Source organism: Monodon monoceros, unplaced genomic scaffold, assembly GCF_005190385.1.
Source record: "Monodon monoceros isolate NGI ecotype Baffin Bay Population unplaced genomic scaffold, NGI_Narwhal_1 Super_Scaffold_4, whole genome shotgun sequence".
Taxonomy (NCBI): Eukaryota; Metazoa; Chordata; class Mammalia; order Artiodactyla; family Monodontidae; genus Monodon; species Monodon monoceros.
This window is the reverse complement of record NW_021703781.1, coordinates 67,428,176-67,451,218: the sequence shown is the minus strand read 5'-3', so window position 1 is coordinate 67,451,218 and position 23,043 is coordinate 67,428,176. Positions and strand designations below refer to the sequence as shown.

General features: G+C 34.3%; 1 protein-coding gene across 4 annotated transcripts in view; it reads right to left on the bottom strand.

Annotated features, from left to right (window-relative positions):
* ATRNL1 (attractin like 1) overlaps nt 1-23,043 on the bottom strand; it is a 679,361-nt gene that overhangs the window by 464,144 nt on the left and 192,174 nt on the right. For all 4 annotated transcript variants that reach the window (XM_029245362.1, XM_029245365.1, XM_029245364.1 and 1 more), the window contains 2 exons: nt 11,590-11,683; nt 1,215-1,267 (listed from right to left, as the gene is read on the bottom strand). In XM_029245362.1, the coding sequence (XP_029101195.1) occupies nt 1,215-1,267; nt 11,590-11,683 (147 nt within the window). The remainder of the gene's footprint in view (nt 1-1,214; nt 1,268-11,589; nt 11,684-23,043) is intronic.

Sequence of the window (23,043 nt, the reverse complement as noted above, 5' to 3'; positions counted from 1 at the left end):
TATATAAATTGCTAGTGGGAATGTAAAACGGTATATCCATGCTATAAAATCATTTGACAGTTTCTTGACCATAAGCATATCATCTAACCTCCCAATTCCACTCCTAGGAATCTAACCCCCAAAAATGAAAGTATATAGACTATCTAAATGTCAGCATTTTTCTAATAGCCAAAGCCTAGAAATAATCCCAATGTCCATCAACTGGTAAATGGACCAAAAGCAGTGATATATCCATATAATGTGATACCATCCATTAATTTTTGAAACTAAAATTACTACACTAACAAAGTAAAACAGAAACACCTTATGGACATCTCAATTGAGGTAGAAAAAATGTATGACATAAAAATCACCCATTCTTGATAAAAATACTCAACAGAGTAGGAATAGAAGGGAATTTCCTCAACTTAATAAAGGCATATATGAAAAGTTTACAACATACTTAATGGTGAAAGACTGAGTGCTTTCCCTCTAAGATCAGGAACAAGTCAAAAATAATTGCATGCTTATCATATCTTTTTACATGATACCAGAGGTACCAATGCAATAAGACCAAAAAAAAAAAAAAAAAAAGGCATCCAGCGAGAAAATGAAGTAATCAAATTCCATTATTTGCAGAACACATTATTGTCTACGTAAAAAAAGATATGATGAAACCTACAAAAGGTTTTTTTACCGAGAGATCCTGAAGAACTGAAAATCTCATACACTGCTACTGGAAATGTAAAATAATACAACCATTTTGGAAATAGTTTGTTTCTTGAAAGTTAAACATACATCTGCCATATGATCATTACCCAATAAAAGGATCTTTCAGTACAAAATCAGCGCAGCTTTATAGTAATAACCAAAATTGCCTCCCGGAAAAATCTATCACAAAATTCTATCTGTTCAAAATTTAACCATAATGAAAAAGATTACATCAAAATCCAGCTGAGTTTACTCAAGTTCTATATTTTGTTGCATGTTCAGAATAAGATCTATTGCTGTTTTACTCTTCAGAGTAGAAAAAAATGCACCAAATATAATTAGAGAATATAGCAAGAAGACATTGACTTTCTTAGCAATATATATGGAGTTAAAAGATTTAAAAATTGAAATGGTAACATATTAATGACAACATCAGTTATTCAATATGAATTTTATTACCTGAAAAATCACCTGAAACTAATAAAACAAACCAACTATTTAAAATAAAAAATACAAATACTTACAATAACATGTTCCTCTAAGTGGATTACCAACATAGCGATTTTCAGAGTCACATCTGCAGAAATACAAAAATCTCATTTACTATTAAGCAACAAAATTCAAAAGCCTCATGTTTTTCCTTCAGGCAAAAAATTAAACTCTACATTAAAACATCTTAAAAACTACTATTAATTGAAGTTTTAAAAACAAATCTTCAAAAGAATTAATGTAGAAAGCCTATATACGGGAATGCATGAGAGAAGAAATAAGTGGAAAAGACAAACATACACAAGAGGAATATAGGGGATGGGATAAAAGTTTGGGGGATATGTATTCTCCCTTAACAATATGGGGAAGAATTTTCAAGTCTGGATAAAGATTTAAAGACATTTTTAGGTAGGGGGAAAAAGTTGTGGGAATTCATAAATCACATCTTTTTCTTACTTCTGGTATTCTTTGAAATTAATATATTTTTCCCCAGTTTCTAAACCAATGAATCTGTATTTTAAAAAGACCTCCTCGGGCTTCCCTGGTGGCCCAGTGGTTGAGAGTCCGCCTGCCGATGCAGGGGACACGGGTTCGTGCCCCGGTTCGGGAAGATCCCACATGCCGCGGGGCAGCTGGGCCCGTGAGCCATGGCCGCTGAGCCTGCGCGTCAGGAGCCTGTGCTCCGCAACGGGAGAGGCCACAACAGTGAGAGGCCCACATACTGAAAAAAAAACCTCCTCAATTGTGTAATGGAGGAAAGTTTTCTCTAAATCATCCAGCCCTAAATTCAGGAGTTCAAACTCTAAATTCATGTAAGCAGATTATAACAAAATGAAAGAACACATGAGTGTTCAAACTCATGAATTCTAAGTTAAATTCTTTAAAATTATGGTTAACTATAGCAGTGGGAGAAAATCATAAGTATTTTGAAAACGTGTGAAGCCCATATTCTTTCAATCCTTATTTCTACAATTCAATTAAAATGACAATTAGTGACTAACAGATATATAGCTTGGCTTTGCATAATACTACTTCTTGGAACGCCATCCAAATTTAATTATTATAAAATATACACAAGGGTAATTGTATAAAGTGACTCAATATTTAAATTATATGCAGAATTTTAAAAGGTGAGAAAATTCTTCCAAAAATATCTTTAGTTTTAGTAGAGTTACTTAGAACTGAGGAATAATTTTAATACATATATATTTTAATTAATGAAGGGTCGAACAGTTGAGAATAATAAAGTAAATAATCAGTTACATTCTGAATGCAATTTTCAGTCATGTGCTTGATAATTTTTTGCATCCATGAAAAAAAATGAGTTGAAGAGTAAATACTTTTCTACAGTAACTACAAGATTAAAGTAGAAATATATAGCCCTTTATATATTAAAGCCCTAACTTTATTCTCTGGAAAAAAGGAACTTAGGGGTAATCTTAGGTTTTCTGTGACTTCTCCAAAAGTTACTTTTTAAATGTGTGTTATATAGTAGTTTTCTAGCTTTCGAAAATGATCATACTCATTACTGCTAGGTTAAGCACTTCAGAATCTATACTATTGTCCCTTCCTTTAGACTCACCTATTTAAATCCTATCACTTTGTACCAAGTATATACATAAAGGACTGATTTACAATACCGTTATAACTCCTTTTTCTCTCACAAAAAGTGAACTTGACTTGTTGCAAATGGGTATCACAATACTATTTTTAGAATAGGAAAATATTCAACATAATATTCCCTGCTGTGTTATGCATGGTATTCCCTGTATATCTTACTGCCTAAATAGATGGCTTTCAAGTTCACATAGCAATCTAAGATGAATAACTTTGACAAGTGACAAGGGATTTCAAGTATTTTTTAATTTATCTATGAGTTGACTTTAAGAGCTCCAATACAAACCTATTTTCTAATACGGAAGATATGAAGCTTTCATTTTTGTTATTAATAATTAGTTTATTCAAATTATATAATAATATATTGGACTGGAAATTATTGTAACATGTTTACCTTCAACATAATATAGTTTTTAAAAGGAATACTTAAAATTTTATTTTCTCCAGGGCTTCCCTGGTGGCGCAGTGGTTGAGAGTCCGCCTGCCGATGCAGGGGACATGGGTTCGTGCCCCGGTCCAGGAAGATCCCACATGCCGTGGAGCTGCTAGGCCCGTGAGCCATGGCCGCTGAGCCTGCGCGTCCGGAGCCTGTGCTCCGCAACGCGAGAGGCCACAACAGTGAGAGGCCCGCGTACCGCAAAAAAAAAAAAAAAAGTCACACACAGTTCTTGTCATACAGTTATTACATTTTCACAGGAAAGCACTCACACATACACAAGAGATAAGTTGATTGACTATATGGCATGATGATTATTTACTATTCATTAAGTGGAAGTGGATCATCTTAAAGGTCTTCACCCCTGCTGTCTCACGCTGAGTAGGCAGAGGAGGAAGAGCTGGAGGAGGGGCGGGGGAGGCAGGCGAGGCAAGCACACTAGTGTAACTTCACAGAAATGTACTGTGATTTCTGTCGGACTTTTCTTGTTTTTTCATTTCTCTAAAAATTGTTTCTATACAGTACCTCTCCTCCACCATTTGCTTTAGTTTCAGCGGCCCTATCACAGAAGGCTCCAATGTCATGAAAGAAGTTAGAAGTAGTCTTGAATAATCAGAACCCCATGTCAAACTGTCTAATGTCAATTTGTTTTCTGGTGCTGCTTCTTCTACATCTTCTTCCTTACTGTCTGGCACTGGTTCAGAAGCACTCAACTCCATCAAGCCATCCTTAGTTAATTCCTATGGTGTGGTATCTATCAGCTTTAGAATTTCTCCGAGATCCATATCTTGAAACCCTTCAACCCCCACCTTTTTTTTTTTTTCTATATCCGCAATCTCTTCCATGATTTCCTGTCTCTGTCATAAATCCTGTGAAGTCATGCTCATCATCTGGACAGTTTTCTCCAGCAGGAATTTATTGGTTCAAGCTCTGTAGTTCTCACAGCTTTTTCTATAACACAACGGCATCTTCCAGGGCAAAATCCTTCTGGACTTTCATGATGTTCTCCCTATCTGGGTTCCCTTCCATAGCACTGACAATCCTGTGCATAGAGTACTGTGCGTAATGAGGCTTAAAGATCCTTATGGATGCCCTGATCTAGAGGCTGAATTAGAGATGTTGTTAGAGGGCAAGTAGACCACTTTGATGCCGTTGGTGTTGAACTCATGGAGATCTGGGCGTCCAGAGGGCACTGTCCAATAGCAAAAAGAACTTTAAAAGGCAGTCCCTTATTGGCAAGGTACTTCCTGACTTTAGGAACAAAGCATCAATGGAACCAATCCAAAAAAATGGTTCTCGTCATCTAGGCCTTCTTGTACAATCAAAAGACAGGAAGCTGATATTTATCTTCTCCCTGCTCGACTCCTGGATTAGCAGCTTTATAGACAATGGCAGTCCTGATCATAAACCTGACTTCATTTGCACAAAACAGTTGAGTTAGGCTACCCCTTCCTGCCCTAAATCCTGGTGCTTGCTTCTCTTCCTTACCAATAGAAGTCCTTTGTGGCATTTTTTTCTAGAATACAGCATTTTCATCTGCATTAAAAATCTGTTCAAGCAGATATCTCATCAATGATTTCCTTAATGGTGTCTGGGAACTCATCTGCTCCCTCTCAGTCAGGAGAAGCTGCTTCTCCTGTTATCTTGACATTCTTTAAGCCAAACCTCTTTCTAAAATTATCAAACCATCCTTTGCCGGCGTTAAATTCTCCAGCTTTAGACCCTTCATCTTCCTTTTGCTGAAAGTTGACATATAATGACTTCACTTTTTCTTGAATCATATTAGAGTCTATAGGTATGCCTTTCTCACAACAATCCTGCACCCACATACGTTGCATTTTCAATAAGAGATTAAAAGGTATTATGCAATGAGTACAAGGTTTGAGCACCTTCTGGAGTAGCTGCAGTGATGGCTTCACAAATTTCTTTCTCTGTTTTTTACAATGGTCCTTATGCTGGATTCATTTGTCTTGAAATGGCAGGCAACTGCAGCTGCAGACCTCAATCTATAGTACGTACCAAGCAATTCAGCTTTTTCCTGTAGTATCATGACTCTTCCCTGCTTCTCAGGAGCACTTCCAGTATCACTAGTGGCACTTCATATGGGTCCCATGGCTTCATTTAATGTTTACAGTATTGCACTAAATACGATGAAAAATACACAAGAACCACGAAAGCTCACTTTTCACTGTGATGTGCAATTTACTGGAGAGAAGAACTGCTCATGCAGATATGATTAGCGTCACAAGGCATTTTAAGTGGATACTCAACACTTAAATGCAAAAGTATGTGTGCATACTTCAAAAGTACGTGTGCGCCATTTTCCAGTGACCAATTATGTACTAAATGGCTTGAGGTCCCATTGGATAGAATGGAGGAGAATGTATTGTGTGTATTGATGAGATGGCATGCGTGGTTCCTCAAAGGAACCCAACCACTATTTTAACTGATGGGCTCTGGGAATCAGAGATTCAAATCAGAATCATGAAAAGACTGAAGGATCACAATTTTCTACTAAGGCAGCTGACATCAACCTTCTGCTTATTGGTTCATGATTTTTTCTGGTGATACAAGTCCAACAATAATCTAGTTGGCTGCCAATTTAGCTCATCCCTCCGAACTCACTTAGGCATTTCCACATATCCCTGCCGACCAATACCCACTGTTGGTCATCTGGTCTTGCTGACTATTAAGGTAATTATATCTATATTCAAGAGTTAAATGTCACCACCTGGCTTCTACTGTTCTGGAATCCTGACATACACATTGTCACTAGAGAGCCCAGCTGACTGGAATCATTTTTACTGTCTATCAGGACCTACAGAGAACAGCCACCACTGAGTTCCACAGATTCCAGGGCTCCCCTTACTGTTGTACTCCTTATGGTCCTAGTGAAGGAAGTGTTCTGGAAGACCTCCAAGAAAATATAGTCAGTTAATGGGCAGTCTGATATTATGTAATACATGCATTCCAATACATCCAGCTTCCTGAGTTTCTGACCCCAGTGCTCAAAATTTCCCAAGACAGTTCCAGCAACTCCCACCTCACTAACTAGAGGCAAGCATCATGTCCACACTTTAAAAAGCCATCAGCAACTCCACGTAAACTCACTAAGATATGAAATCCTGAAATATAGGAGAGTGACGCCGTATCAGTATAGTCTCCCTTCTCCAGTCTTATATCCCATGTCCCCAGGTCCAACACCCTCTCTGTGCACTCCTGATTCCTGCCTCTGCATACTTGCCAGGCTCTGCAACTTTCTGAGTGAATAAGCTATCTCTTCCTATAGCAGAGGCTGTGTTTTCCCATTCATGCTACACTGAGACCTGATGCTTCTTACTGATCTGAAGACAGTAAGTAGAGGCAGGGGACACTCTGGAGGAGGACATCTTTTTAGGAAGCATAACCCTCAGGTAAAATCTTTGCACTGTGTCCAGAGAAAAGGAAGCTATTCTACTCTAGCAAATGACAGAGGGCTACTTCTTCCAGTCAGGAGTGTTCAAGAGAATCTAGGATTCAGGGTTCTAAGGTCGTACTCATAAGTGTCCCCACTGTAGGCCTCAAAGTCTTACCCCTTGTCATCAGGCAACGACTCTGGCATGCGTAAATTGTCATGACTGAGCCTTCAGTTTCATCTGCAATCTGCCAACCTTATGATTAAACCCTGGGCGTAATTTTCAAGATACTCTGCTCTCTGGCTATAGAGGATGAGGGTCTTTAAATGCTGTTATGAGGGCCTCTGATGTTCACATTATGCCTTGAATTGATGGAAACCTCCTTCTTTTTTTTTTTTTTTTTTGCGGTACGCGGGCCTCTCACTGTTGTGGCCTCTCCCGTTGAGGAGCACAGGCTCCAGACGCGCAGGCTCAGCGGCCATGGCTCACGGGCCTAGCTGCTCCGCGGCATGTGGGATCTTCCCGGACTGGAGCATGAACCCGTGTCCCCTGCATCGGCAGGCGGACTCTCAACCACTGCGCCACCAGGGAAGCCCGGAAGCCTCCTTCCTTAAGCCTTCATGGCAATTAACAAAAGCTAGCCAAGTTTGTAAGCATAATTACCATCGCCCCATGACTTTCAAGTGCTAAAGTTGCTACATAAACTAGTACTTCTCCCTCAACCTATACTTTATCCTATCAAACACAGTTAATATTCTCAATAATTATTATAGCACTCCAGGATAATCACTACCCCACTCACCATTAGCATTGTAGTGCTTATTGCCATTTGATAAGTCATCCAATTATAAAATCCTATGCTGAGGGCCTATTATCTAGAACTGCTTCCAGTAGCGACCAGTTAAGTCAGAATAACCTCAACAGCAGATGCTGAAATAAGGACTTGGATGTGGGTACTTGCCAAGGAGAGTTATCTCAGGAAGCATTGGTGACAATGTGGGAAATGGAGGACAAACTCCCATTCTTCGTTGGCCAAGGATTACCCATACTGGCATCAACTGCTTTACAATTCCTGGTTGCACCTGGGCAGAAATGAGTAGCTTTGGAACTAAAAGAGAAACAAAGATTCTCATTCTTTTTTTTTTTTTGCGGTATGCGGGCCTCTCACTGTTGTGGCCTCTCCTGTTGTGGAGCACAGGCTCCGGACGCACAGGCTCAGTGGCCATGGCTCATGGGCCCAGCCACTCCGCGGCATGGGGGATCTTCCCGGACCGGGGCACGAACCCGTGTCCCCTGCCTCGGCAGGCGGACTCTCAACCACTGTACCACCAGGGAAGCCCGATTCTCATTCTTTATGTGGAATATTGGAAAGTACAGGAAACTGTCCACTGCAGCCTTGATGAAACCCGAAAAGCCATGAGAGTTGGCAAGATGTATCGTAAGTATCTGCCACAACATTTTATCAAAACTTCTTTCACCTATTTTTATCTGATTTCCCCTTTATTTCCCACTGAGGAACATCAGTTTCTATCAGTAGGGTTGTTAGAAGGCTGAAGGAAAGAACAATTAAATACTACTGACCTTCATTACACAGACATTGAAAATGACAGACATTATATTTTACATAATGCAAATATGGGTCACCTTCACATTGTAAATTGAGAAATTTTACAAAAATAATATGTGTGTTTTCTTTAAAGTCTGCATGTTGCTCCTCAAAAGTAAACAATTTTCCTAGAGAATACCACTTCACTCATTTCATATTTATTTTTATATTATAGTTTACTTTTCCATTAAATTAATTTTTAACTTACCATTTTTGAGTTCCAACTGTGTTTAGGCCAGGGCCAGAATGAGAACTTTACCTTGGCAAGATTAATAATTTGGTGTCCCTTTAAATGAATATTTTGACCCCATACTGAAGCCCTGCCCACTGTGTCTGCTATTCCCTTCCCCCAGCATACACCACAAGAAATTATCTCCAATTTTTTCCATGAACAACTGGTGCGGTTCATGAAAAAAAACTCTAAAAAGCGTGTGGACCCACCAATTCCTCGGCCCCAGGGCCTTCACACTATTGACGATGAGCACTTGAGCACCAATTTATCAGCCACCTCAGCTGGACTCTGCTTTTAAGCTTCCCGCTGGCTTCACTCCAGGTTAGCCAGTGTTCCTGTCTCATTTCTCCCTGAAAGCTCTTGTTTCTCTTTAGCGTTTCGGTCATTTGGTTACCCTGTAATCTCAGTTCTCCAACACTTTCAAGAAAACGCATGAATTTGCAGTTCGCCCAGCTTTTCTTTCTTTCATTGTAAAGGTGGGAACAATGCTTTTTCCAGCTCTCTACATCTTGAGCAAAAACTGGAAATGCTATTGTTCATTTTTACTTGTTTGCTTTACTGATGTGGTATCCCTTTCTGTTTACTACATTCTATACCCAGAAAATTTTAACTCTTCCTTCAAGTTCCATCTCAAATATGCTTTGCTCACACTTTCCTTATTCTTCCATGATAAATCAATCATTCCCTTTCAGTACTCCTTCACTACTTTCTTCATTCTATTCCATTAAATAAATTTATTGAACACTTACATTGTAGTACTGATGCAATGGTCCCTAAAGAGGTTCACTTAATAAAGGATACAGGCAAGTACATAGATAACGCAAGGAAAAAATTAGTAAATAGGAAGAGAACCAATTTCAATTTGGAGAGGTTATGAAAAATACACAAATGAGATGTGATGTCTGACTACATACTTAAAGCCAAACAGAAATTATCCTGGGAAGAGGAAAGAGTTCATTCATAAGAATCTCAAATCACTAATGTATCAATAATAAATTAATATAGTATATTTTGGCTAGTGTCTCCACTGCTAGCCTGAAAGAAGCTTTAAGTAAAAACCATGTGTTAGTCATCTTCATTAAGAGTAGCAACCACTCATTTATAATTGTTTACTGACTTGAGTGACTAGCTTTGCTTCTTAAAGAGAGCATTTTTTCCAGTATAAGCACACTGCAGGAAATTATTGCTTTAAGTATGAGGACCCTATTGTCATCACTGCCCTACACTCAAATAAATAAATTAAATTAATAAATATTTATACAAATATAAAGATATATTTAATATAAATATGTTAATAATATACATGTATTTCTATTTTATAAATATATTTTATATTTGTATACAAATAATATATGATATATATTATATAATATAAATCTTATATAAATAGATAAATAAAACAAAAAAGTAATGAATGTAATTCTATCTACAAAAACTGTCCACAAAATATCCTCTACAAATTAGTATTCCAAGTTTTCCTCTGCTTATAAAAAATTTCCCGTTTATAATAACTAGGGCAAAATGTAATTTCACCATTCAGAACTATATAATTTATTTTTCTAACATTTCATACATATGCCAAATCCTGTAACTCTGTATATATAAGCTTAGAAGCCCATGAGTTCACTGAATTAAAATACTGTCTCTCTTACCTGGAAACAAAAATGTTTCTAACGTACTGCATCACATAACAGATAATTATTATGGATGGTTATACCATTTGTGCAAAAGTAAAGTACAAATTTAAATCGTCAGTGTTTATAATGATGATGGAATCTCACAACAAAAATAAAGTATTTGTTGCTTAAGACCAAGTGCTACTACACAATTCATTGGGGGAAGAGAGATGCAAGGAACAGTACAAAATGAAAATGAAGGGCTCTCGTTAAAAATTTATTAAGAATTTTAATATGGCGACAGAAGAACATTCAATCAGGCATGATGCCCTTCTAAGCATGAGGCCCTGTGTAAATGCACATGTCACACACCCAAGAAACTGGCATTACTTATGACAACCAGTATGTAGCACTGCAAAACACTGGAGGCATCTCTTTGACTTAAAGCATAGGACTCTGATTTAATCTCATTGGTACTGAGAACAAAATAGCCTTCCTTAATAGGAATTTCCCTAAGATCTTATGCTTTGACCTCATTTTTAAGTTTAGAGACTATGGAGAAGGAATAAAAACTGGTTCTGCTCACCTTCTCTTGAAAACCTATGATACCTAAATGACTAGTCAAAGATATAACCATCTAACTTGAAATGTTTAGGATAATTCTATTGTAAATAATGTATTGTTCTAAATAAAAACAAACAAAAAGATCATTTTCCATGGCTAACATACCTCTTTGGATATAAATTTTTACATATAGTTTTGGAGAATCTTTTATTAATTTTTTAAATAATTATATAATTATTATAATCGGAATGTATGGTTTATGTCATACAGCATATTATACCTAATATAAATGTAAGTGCATATATACAAAACTATAAAAATGATTTTAATATATGAAGAATATGAATAAGAAAAAAATTTAAGTAACATGAAACAACTACTTTTTAAAGTTACTCCTTTTGGAGGTAGGTGAGAATAACAACTAAATTATAAAAAGACAAAAACCACTCATAAAACTACTGAAAGCAGAGTAACAACAAGAGTGGGTTCATGTCTAATGAAATAACAGAGAAAAAGAAGATAAGTATAAAAAACCACTTGCAAGGCCTATAGGACTATAATGATCAGAATTAATAATAAAAGATTCAAAAGAAGGAAATGCATAGAAACACTGGATTTCAGTTATTTAACAAGATATAGAGAAAAATTATAAAGATAGCAATGGAGGTTTGATATATATTTTTCCAGAAAAAATAAGAATGTTTCTTTTTATCGGAAAGATACAGAAGACAAATATTCTTTGGGCTCTGTTTTGAAGACTCCACAAAATTGTCATTTTAAAGGCTTAATTTTTTATGAAAATTGATAAAATGCAAGTAAACATAGCTTACAACAATACTGGTTGCTTAACTAACACAACATTAAACAAAATGGAAAACCTATAACAATTAGTTCTACAGCATAAATTCAACCCATGAAAGTTCTAGAAAGTAATGTTTACTTACAATTGGCATTGATCACCTTTTATTCCTTTAGTTGTGCAGAAACATTTTCCTGTGTGCATATGACAAATATTTGCATGTCCACTGCATGTACAAGCTGTAAGTCAAAACCAAAATGATATTGAATATTCCCCATCACAAACATGTGCATCACATTTCAGGGAAGGTTGTATTATCTTATTTGTAAACCATCGATTATCCTCTTGCCATCCAAAAACTAGGGTTAGCATACAAGTTATCTTTAATTAAGGGGAAGTAAATTCACTTATTTAAAAATTTTGTGAAACTCTTCAAAGTCTTTGGGGTATCCTGAAGTCTAGTGTGGATCCAATTATTTATCTCATCCTTCTTTGGACTTTTTTCCATTTCTAATTTGGTACATCTACTTAATGAAATGAGTTTCAAAGAGCATAAGATCTTTGTAGTCAAACAGCTCAGCTTCAAAATGTACATCTAGCTTCAAAATGTACATCTATAATCACTAGCTATGTGACCTTGGGCAATTTATGTAACCTCACTAGTCTTAGTTTCTTCATCTTCAAAAGGAAAAAGGAGCTCTCAGGACTTAGTGAGAATTAAATGAGATAATGTATTTTAAATTCCTAGCACATATCAAACACTTAACAAATGCAACTATTACTTCCACTACTTTTACCACTGCCAACAATAAAAAAATATAATTTTACATATTGTATAAAAAAGTATATCTGTTTATTTGCCCAAATATCATCCTTTTCTGAGATCATTCTCAGTTTTAGTATTCCAGAATACTACCTGAAACATTCCATAGCGTAACAGTTACATATAGTCAATTTGGTTCATACTGAACTCATTTCATTTTCTTACTTTGCATTCCTTTGTTAAAGATCAGCGTTCCAATTATTCAGGACACAAATCTCACACTTTATTGTGCCCAACATCCAATCAGCTGGCAGGTTTAGTTTCTACATGCAGGATCTTTCTTGTATCTGACCTCCTCCTTTCCGCTATGATAACACATCATTCAAGTCCTGTCACTCATGCTCTCTTACTGACACCAATACATTACATAACTGATCTTTCTGCCTTCTGTATGGCTACAACTTATTCTCCAATCCTGAGACATATTCTCAAGAGATAAGGCTGATCATGTCATCAGCCCTTTCAAAAACCTTTAATGAGAACTACTGTGTTCCTGCACACCACCAGCTAGTTAAACCATTCTACTGATAAAAATGAAATAATGATTTCATTCCTGATTTTCATACACATTTAAAAATAAGATAATGAGTCACTGATTTTGATCAAAATATTTTAGAACACTAAGCTTCTTATTAATTGTTTATGATTATTTGCTTTGAAAAAACACATAATTAATATAAAGTAAATACATACAACCCTACACACACATAAAAAATAAATTTTGGTATTAGGTAGATTATTTAAGAAGCCAGGCTTTCTTTGCTAAAAGAGACTTCTACATAAAAGTGTGGGTTTTCTTTCATAAAGACTATTTAAATAGATCAGTATAATCTTCCTTTAAGTTTGTAGAATTAACTATGGAAACACAACATGTGAGAATTTTAGAAATGAATGACAAGATGCAGAAGTGCAAGGAATAAAGGAAATTATCATGAGCAAAAAAGGGACTCAGATATACTGATAACATGTAACTTCATAAATAGTGAATGAATATACCATGGTATCTTTTAATATTAACTTGCCGTTTCACATTAATACTATCTTGTATTCAGAACTTCACTAGAAAACAAATGATGCACATTAATATTTTAAAACTTGGGTAAACTTTTTATTTACCCTTTATGGCAGAACTAGATAATAGTCACACTTGCAGCATTTCTTTAAAGAATTATCAATGTATAGTAGTTTTAATAATTTCTGAGACAGAAAAAATATTGTGTTAAAAAATACCTTTTAGTGAAAACTCATTTTGAGAGAATTCCCTTCTGGTGCTACACTTCAGGCTAAAATGGCACAAATGTATTTTAAATTCAATTGTTTAAAATTTATACTTCATGACGGTACTGAAATCATTCTGTTGTTGTCAGCGTTTGAGGTTATCTTTTTATGCTGAATAAGCACCTATAAAATCATCATACTGTGGCCTTTTGTTTGGTAAATTTTATATGATGATGACTTTATAGCCTAGCTATACATTACAGGAACATTATGAGGTCACATGGTATTTCTGTTTCCCTATAATATAAATTTGCAATAACAACTTGTAACTAAAACTCAACAATAAGGAGAGAAAAACAGATGCTATAAGAGTTATTCAAATAAATTGTATATAAAGAATATACTTTAGAAAAGGAAATCAAAAAATAGTCATTGGCAGTACTTGTTTCGAAGTCAGTTTATGTGGCTCGGTCCTTTAATTGCTATGTCATTGCTATTTGTCACACACAAATACAACAGCTTCTGGGAATTAGGAGATCATGTCCACTTAATTTCCTTTATATACTTCTAGCGTAATTATACTTGATATTTAGTAGATATATTACATTAGGTTTCAAATATAGTAAGAATTCTGGCAAAGAGAAATGTTCAAATAGCCACATGACTTAAAATTAATTCTTCAAACTTATATTTTTATTTACAGCTCTAAGCCCAAATATCCATCATGTGTGGTTTATGAAAAGGGAAAACAGAACATAGCTGTTTCCCTTTGATATAAATAAACATGAAATGTTGATACCAATAATATCTTAGCAATCTGGTTTTTCCCACTAAAAACTCAAAAATTACAACTATTGCCATGTATTAATCTGTTGCTGAGAGTATGATTTTGTTTTCTCCTGGAAAGATGACAAGTCTCATAATTTAAAATGTGTCATTTGACTTACAGAGATTATTTTGTTTACTTAGGATATTGGGCACCCATATTTGCCTAAATAAAGAGTAAATGAGAAATTAAGAAATAGTTCTTTCTCCAATAAATAAAGCACAGTGAAACTCAGTTATTCAGTCCTTGTTCCAGTATTTGTTGAACGCTGTTGGGCGAAAGGCACTGCTCTAGAACTAGTCGGAGAATATGATGGTGAACAAGAATCTAGAACTTAAGGACTGGAACTGCCAAGTAAATGGTACTGTTTTAAGGATTTAAGTTACAGGTCGGAAAGTCATAAAGTGCCAAGAGGGCTATTAAGATTCATATTTTATATTTCAAAGCTGTCTAACACATTGAAAAATGAGGAGAAACCCTAAACATCTGTTTTAAGGGTCAGTAAACTATATCCGTGAGGGCAAGCCCTCACTTCCTACTTTTTATGGCCCATAAGCTGAGAACGGTTTCTACATTTTCAAAGGATTGTGGAGAAGAAGAAGGAGATGCAGCTGCAGGAAAAGGAAGAGGAACAAGAGGAGGCAGCAGCAAAGCACCTGGATCACAAAAAATAAAATATTCACTACCTGATGCTTTAGAGAAAAAAAAAATTGCCAACCCCTGACCTATAACCACAAAGCCTGGAAACACATAACATGTCAGTTCTTCATTCTGACTGAATGTTCAAAACACAAATCTCATTTAAAACAAACAAGGTTTTGGTTTTTTCTTTTTTGATAGAAGAGGGTTAAGCATAAGCACTGAAAATATTTGACCAAAATAAATTTCAACCCAACTCTTCTGGAATTGTATTTTTAATACCTTGTGTTTAGCTTTGATAAAGAATAACTTTAGTCATATTTCATTTTCTAACTCTAGCAAGATAAATTTCTTGAACACGCCTAATGACTACCATTAAAGTTTTTAAACCCTTTAAATTTTACTTATTTCTTTAATCTGAAGTTTTCATACATCTAAAAAAGTAGGGCAAAATATTAATACCCTGGGCTACAGATGAGGCAAGAATGACACATATTATTAGAATCTATTCACAAACCAAACCTCAATACCAATGAAATACCAGGCATTTTTTCCCACATTCAGTTCTACCACCAAAAATTACTACTTGCCTTAAGTTCAAATTCTTAAATTCCAATTTATTGAATTTTTATTGCATCTCTTTTTAAATCTGCAATGTTTTCAATGAGGTTGTTTTTAAAGGTTTTGAATAGTTATTAATCAATGAATCAAATCATCTGAAAAAAGTCGAGTATTCATTATGTTAAAAATATAAAACATGAAGTAGGTTAGTGATAAGAACAGTATTTTGCAACCATATATGACTGCACTATTTCCAAAGTACTTTCACACACATTACCTACTCAATCTTTACACCATATGCATTATACTCATTTGATAGAATAGTCTCAAAGAAATGAAAAAAAAAGTCCACATTTATACATCTAGTAAGTAGTAAAGAGTTATATCCTGAGATTCTTTCAACTTCTTGATAGACGATATATATGTGTGGATGGCACATATAGATAACATGTAACATTCTTGACCATATATGCTTTTTAATTTCAAATACATAATGTACTTTTTTAACGGTTTGAAAGCTGAAACTAACCTGAAAACATCAATGATAATAACGTATTCAGTAAATACACCATTAAATATAAGTACTAAGATTGCAAGGTTGATTCATTATTAAGAAATTCATTAATATACCATATTATCAAATCTAAAAATAAAAAAAATATGATTATCTACACAGATGTTAAAAAGTCTTTGACAAAAGTCAATACCCATTCCTGATAAAACATTCAATAAAATAGTAATTCAAGGATACTTTCTTAGCATAAATATACACACACACACACAAACATATGAATATGTGTGTGTATATATATTTTTTATATATATCTATAGATACACATATATATATAATAGCCAGCATCTTGCTTAATAAGAAAACACTGGAAGCTTTTCTTCCACTAAGATCAGGAATAAAGCAAGATTCCCCAATAGATCTATTACTCTTAAAATTGTATTAGAGATATTAACCAATGTAATTATACATGAAAAGTTAATTGATGTGTAAGGACTAGAAAAAAAGTGAAACTATCTCTATTTGTAAATGGTATGATAGTATCTGGAAACCCTAGAGAATCAGTGTTAAAACAAATTAAAACAAGAAGCAATTCAGTAAGGTAATAAATTTAACAAATTAATATGCAGAAATCAGTAGCCCTTTAACAATAACCAGGTAAAGGATATAAAATCTTATTTATAATTGTAATGAATAAGATAAAATACTTAGGAATAAATTTTAACAAAAAATATGCAAAACCCATGGGAGGCATAAAAGTAGTTGTGACAAAATGGAAAGACACACATTGTTCTTGAAGAAAACACCCAATATCATAAAGATGTCAGTTCTATTTGAATTAGTTTATAAATCTAACCCAATCTCAACAAAAATACTAACATTTTTTAATGGAACTTGATAAATTGATAATAATCATCACATAGAAACATATGCATTCAGGAATAGTCAGGAAAACACTAAAAAAGAAAAGCTAAAAAAAAAAGGGGGTGGGTCCTCCTAGAGAAATGGAAATAAAAATAAACAAATGGGACCTAATGAAACTTCAAAGCTTTTGCACAGCAAAGGAAACCATAAACAAGACCAAAAGACAACCCTCAGAATGGAAGAAAATATTTGCAAATGAAGCAACTGACAAAGGATTAATCTCCAAACTTTACAAGCAGCTCATGCAGCTCAATAACAAAAAACTAAACAACCCAATCCAAAAATGGGCAGAAGACCTAAACAGACATTTCTCCAAAGAAGATATACAGAGTGCCAACAAACACATGAAAGAATGCTCAACATCATTAATCATTAGAGAAATGCAAATCAAAACTACAATGAGATATCACCTCACACTGGTCAGAATGGCCATCATCAAAAAATCTACAAACAATAAATGCTGGAGAGGGTGTGGAGAAAAGGGAACACTCTTGCACTGCTGGTGGGAATGTGAATTGGTACAGCCACTATGGAGAACAGTATGGAGGTTCCTTAGAAAACTACAAACAGAACTACCATATGACCCAGCAATCCCACTACTGGGCATATACCCTGAGAAAACCATAATTCAAGAAGAGTCATGTACCAAAATGTTCATTGCAGCTCTATTTACAATAGCCAGGACATGGAAACAACCTAAGTGTCCATCATCGGATGAATGGATAAAGAAGATGTGGCACATATATACAATGGAATATTACTCAGCCATAAAAAGAAACAAAATTGAGTTATTTGTAGTGAGGTGGATGGACCTAGAGTCTGTCATACAGAGTGAAGTAAGTCAGAAAGAGAAAGACAAATACCGTATACTAACACATATATATGGAATCTAAGAAAAAAAAATGTCATGAAGAACCTAGGGGTAAGACAGGAATAAAGGCACAGACCTACTAGAGAATGGACTTGAGGATATGGGGAGGGGGAAGGGTAAGCTGTGACAAAGTGAGAGTGGCATGGACATATATACACTACCAAACGTAAAATAGCTAGTGGGAAGCAGCCGCATAGCACAGGGAGATCAACTCGGTACTTTGTGACCACCTAGAGGGGTGGGATGGGGGGGTGGGAGGGAGGGAGATGCAAGAGGGAAGAGATATGGGAACATATGTGTATGTATAACTGATTCACTTTGTTATAAAGCAGAAACTAACACACCAATGTAAAGCAATTATACTCCAATAAAGATGTAAAAAAAAAAAAAAGGGGGTGGGGGACTAGTTCTAATAGACATTCGAACATTTATAAGCCCTCTAAAATTAAAACACTGCGATACTGGCACATCAATAGGCAAACAGATCAGTGGAGTAGCATAGAAGATCTACAAATAGAACTGAATACATATGAAACTTTAGTATATAAAAATAAAAATATTTTTATTGATATAAATAAAAATATATTTATTGTCAATAACTAAAGTTAGATTATTTGCTGTCAGAGAAGGAAATTAAAAATTTGGAAAGGAGGAAGGATAGAATGAACCCTGTAGTAAGGGATAGGAAATGAGAGGTATTAGTGTGAACTCATGGATTTTACTATAGAGTACAGGTAGATACAGAAATGGGCACTGATGTGTTTATACTTATGTATGAGAATTTATTGGTGTCTGTTATGTATACATACACCTATTTTCCAGTTCTGTCTGCTAGGATGATTCATAAACACTGATGGCCCTGTAGCAAAGAGCCCAGTAAAGGAACCAGGGATGCTTGAGAAATGCCAGCTTCCAGTTAGGGCAGGAAAGGTTCAAGAAGAGTGCCAAAACATAAGGAAATGCTCAAAGAATGATAGATAGATAAATAGATAGATAGATAGATAGATAGAAACATAGACAGATGCATAGATACATAGATAAATACATAGATGCACAGATGAATACACAGATAAGATTCACAGACAGACAAACTAGAGAAGACAAAGCTTTTCATTGTAGAAGATAGCTAACTAATTATTGTAGAAAGAATGATGGAATCAGAAAATCTCTGTTTGGTAAAAATCAGAAAACTAGTGAGTAAAAGTTTGAGAAGTAACATGATATTCACATAGTCTCATAGTATCTCCTACAAGATATTTTTTCATTAAAGGATAAAATAGTGACTTTATAGTGAAGAAATCTGGCAGACACCACTTTAACCAAATGTTTATGAACATCTGAAAAGCGGGGAATACCTGTATTCCTAAAAAATGTCAATGTCACTACATAAAAAGAAAGACACAAGAAATTAAAGTCTGAAGAGACACACAAATCAATGCAACTAGTAATCTTGAATTTTCTTTTGCTCTAAAGAACAATGTTGGGACAATTGGTAAGGTCTATGTTTAATAACAGTATGCATCAATGTCTATTTCCTAATTTCTATAATTATAATGTAGTTAAGAGAATTCCCAACTTTTAAAAAATAAACCCTAAAATCTTTAAGGAATAGAGGGATATCAAGTCTGCAATGTTTAATTGAGAGACAGGGAGAGAAAGAAGAAATCTGAGGGAACTTACTGAATATCCTTACAACTTTTCTGTGTGAAATTATGTCCCCCCCCCAAAATTAACAGACCTTTTCAATTTTGAAAAGATTAAACATTACTACACTTTCAAAATAAATAATAAAATGTACTTTTATGTCTTTTACTTGTAGGTCAATAATAACATTATGTTAACAACTTTATTTGAAGATTCTTTGTTTTTCCCATATGTTATTAAGGGTTTAGTTTCTATACTTCTGAGTAGAAGGGATGTTGTTAACAATATGTAAAATAATGATTCCATTTCTCAAGAAGACATTAGTCTCTATCTTTTCAAGAAAAACCAATCGTCCTATGAGAATAATTACCCAAATGCCTACAGTTACCAACAATGGGATTCACATAAGCACAACACAACTTTAAACTTGAAAGAATTAGCTGCTGGCAGATAGAAAAATAAACAAAATATACCTTAAAATTATTTTAAATACAAATTATATGGTACACTGAAATAGATATTTTGAAGTTAGCTAAAAAGATTTATAGGATAACACATTTTGTTAAAATGACCCCAAAATTACTAGAGTGAAGTGAAATGTAGATGGTAAGCTTTGAGAAGTCAGACACCAATAATCTATTTATCTTCTCTAGAAAAACTAGAAACTGAAAGGAATTATATAAATTTCATTTTTCTTCCTTATCTAAATTTCATATAACTTCTCATCAGTATTTAATGAAAAATTTATGTACAAAATATTGGATTATTGCTCAATAAGTTATGAGTACAGAATGAAGCACCATTGGTAATTATGAAAGCTAATCCTCATTTAGAACAAAATAAAATATAGACTTTGGAGCCAATATTGCTTCACTTCTGCCTCTATTACTGAAAAATAAAAGAAAGAAAAATCAACCAGAGAAAAAGAGTAAGCTACTTTTTACCTCTTGCTCTAAAGTGAAAATATTGGTTGAAACGTGAAACCCACCTAGCTAGAAAGTCTGAATTACATTTTCTCTTAGATCATATGAAAATGAGTAAAACATATGACACAAATATTACATTTTCTTAGTAATATTAATATAGCAATGGGCTAACTATATACCAAGCACAGTACTACTACCTATGTAATAGCGTCACAAAGATAATGTAAAAATGATTTTTTAAAAAAACCAACTAAGACAAAACTTTCCTCATCAAGAAGTTCACATCCTACTTAGAAAGATAAGTGAACAATGACTTACAAAAACACTGATGGCTATCACCATGGAGGTGCCAACACTGCCTGAAGTTAGGAGGGACATTACAAGTTTTCAGGCTGAAATTTCCAGAGTTGAGATTTGAAAAATGAGTAACGGAGTCCAGAGGCACAGTAGTGTCCAGGGAAGCAAAAATAGGAAAAATGGGGAAAGAGTTGGGTTTATATGAAGGAGTGGTTTGATATGAGGTGAAAAGGAATACAATATTGTGAATGTCCTAGATACAGAATAAAGGATGAACTAAAAGAAAGTGAGGCTGATCTATTTAGAAACTGCTACAGTGGGCTAAGCTAAGGTAAAGGTAGACACAACTAGACAATGGCAGTTCAATATTATGGCTTCGAAATGGATTAGAGCTGACCACTGATTATATCTAAGATTCAAAGATGTAAGCACATACTTGCTTTGGAGTACAAGAGTCTGGTAGCTCATATTTCAATCCTGGTTCCATCACTTGCTGGCTTAACCTTTAACATGACTCTTTAGGCCTATATCTTTGGTTTACTCCTCTATAAAATTGACGTAATAGTATATACTTGACAAAATGCTTTGGAGAATATGAAAAACTTTAGGCAAAGCTCTTAGCAATGTTCCTGGTATTTTATTTAGATAAAATATATAAATAAAAATGTTTTATTTTATTGTTCCTGGTTTTTTATTTAGATAAAATAAAATACCATTAAATGTTAGTTATATATGTTTTTAATATAATGCTTGGAGCTTGGCTGACAAGGAAAATGTTAATAACTTAAATGTGGACACAGAGAAAAAGAGAAGTAAAGGTGTGGTAGAATATAAGAAACATGGTAGGATATGAAACCAGAAAAATCACTCTGGGTCAGAGCATAAAAGGCCTTGAACGTCTTGTCAAGGAGGTTTTAATTTATTTCACAGACACTTTGGAGGCAATGAAAGATTTTGGAAATAGTCATAAAAATCACTGAATGTTTTGGGGAAGAAAACTATGTCTTTATCTTCTGATAAAGGAGATATAAGGGTGGATTACAAATGGAGAGATTGCATATATACAGGGTAATCATTCATTAATTCAACAAATACTTAATAAGAACCTATTCCATTTTAGGTAATCTGTAACATCCAACAGTAGTGGAAGAGAAGAGGAATCATGGGGGCCTAAACTAATAAAGGTAATGGAATATAAAGGCGGAGATAGGTGTCAGAGACAGTGCAGAGTCAGAATCAGCTTGGGACAGAATACAAGGGTTGAAGAAAAGGAAGGAATCAAAGGTACCATTAAAATTGAGCCCCCAAAGAATTGTATTACCATTAACAAAATGCGGGTGAAGTGAGAACATTTTTTAAATAATAAAGTTACTGAATTCAGTTTATAAACATTGATTTGAATAATAGTGGCCTGTATAGAAATGCTTAATAGGAAGTCAAAAAATAAGTTAAAATTGCTTAATAAAGTAGGCTGCACTATTCACTAAACATACAATTAAATGTTTATATACTTGCGTTAAAGCCTACAAGTATAGACTGTGATTATTATAAAATCAGTAAATAGGCCTTTAAAGAAAAAGCAAGATAAAAGGTATAAAAAATTATATGTGATTAAGAGAAATGCAAATACTTGCATTCATGTCTTAACATATAAAAATGAACATCTGAAGAAAAGGCATTTCTTCTTAAATAATATGTTAAGGAGCATTTTGATATGTTTATGAAATATTTAAGAGAATATTTATGCTGGTGCTTTTTTACACCTGCTCTAGGCATTTCTAATACATAATTAACTTCCCCACCATCACTAAGTAGTTTTTGAGATATGAAAAAGTGTGTATGCAAATTGGTATTTAGCTTGATTTTGGTTTTGAAAAAACCTTTACATATCAGGACAAGGTAAGTACATGCTTAGAGTTTCTTAGTTAACCTCTAATTTTCTGTAACATACTAAATAAATGTTTTATATGTTTTAGAATACAAGAAGTATGCCCCACTTTAAATTCACCCCTTACTTTTTTTCATCCTAGGCCTGTCATTTGAAGCTAATAGTAATTCCTCAACCTTTGTAGATTAGGGTAAGAGCCATTTTTATTTTTAAATTAAATTTTCTTACCTTACTTATTTAAAAAAACAATAGTGCCAGATCCTTGCAACATAAAACCTAAAGCAATACATGATGATAAGCATCACGTCAAGTGAAATTAAAGAGAAATATTGAACACTTAGATAAAATAATGGTTTCTATCTTGACCCAAATAGGTAAGTATTGTACTTGTAGACCTAAAACCATTGAATACTTTTTTGTTTAATTCCGTAAGAGATATACTAGTGAACTTACTAATGAAAAGAAAACATT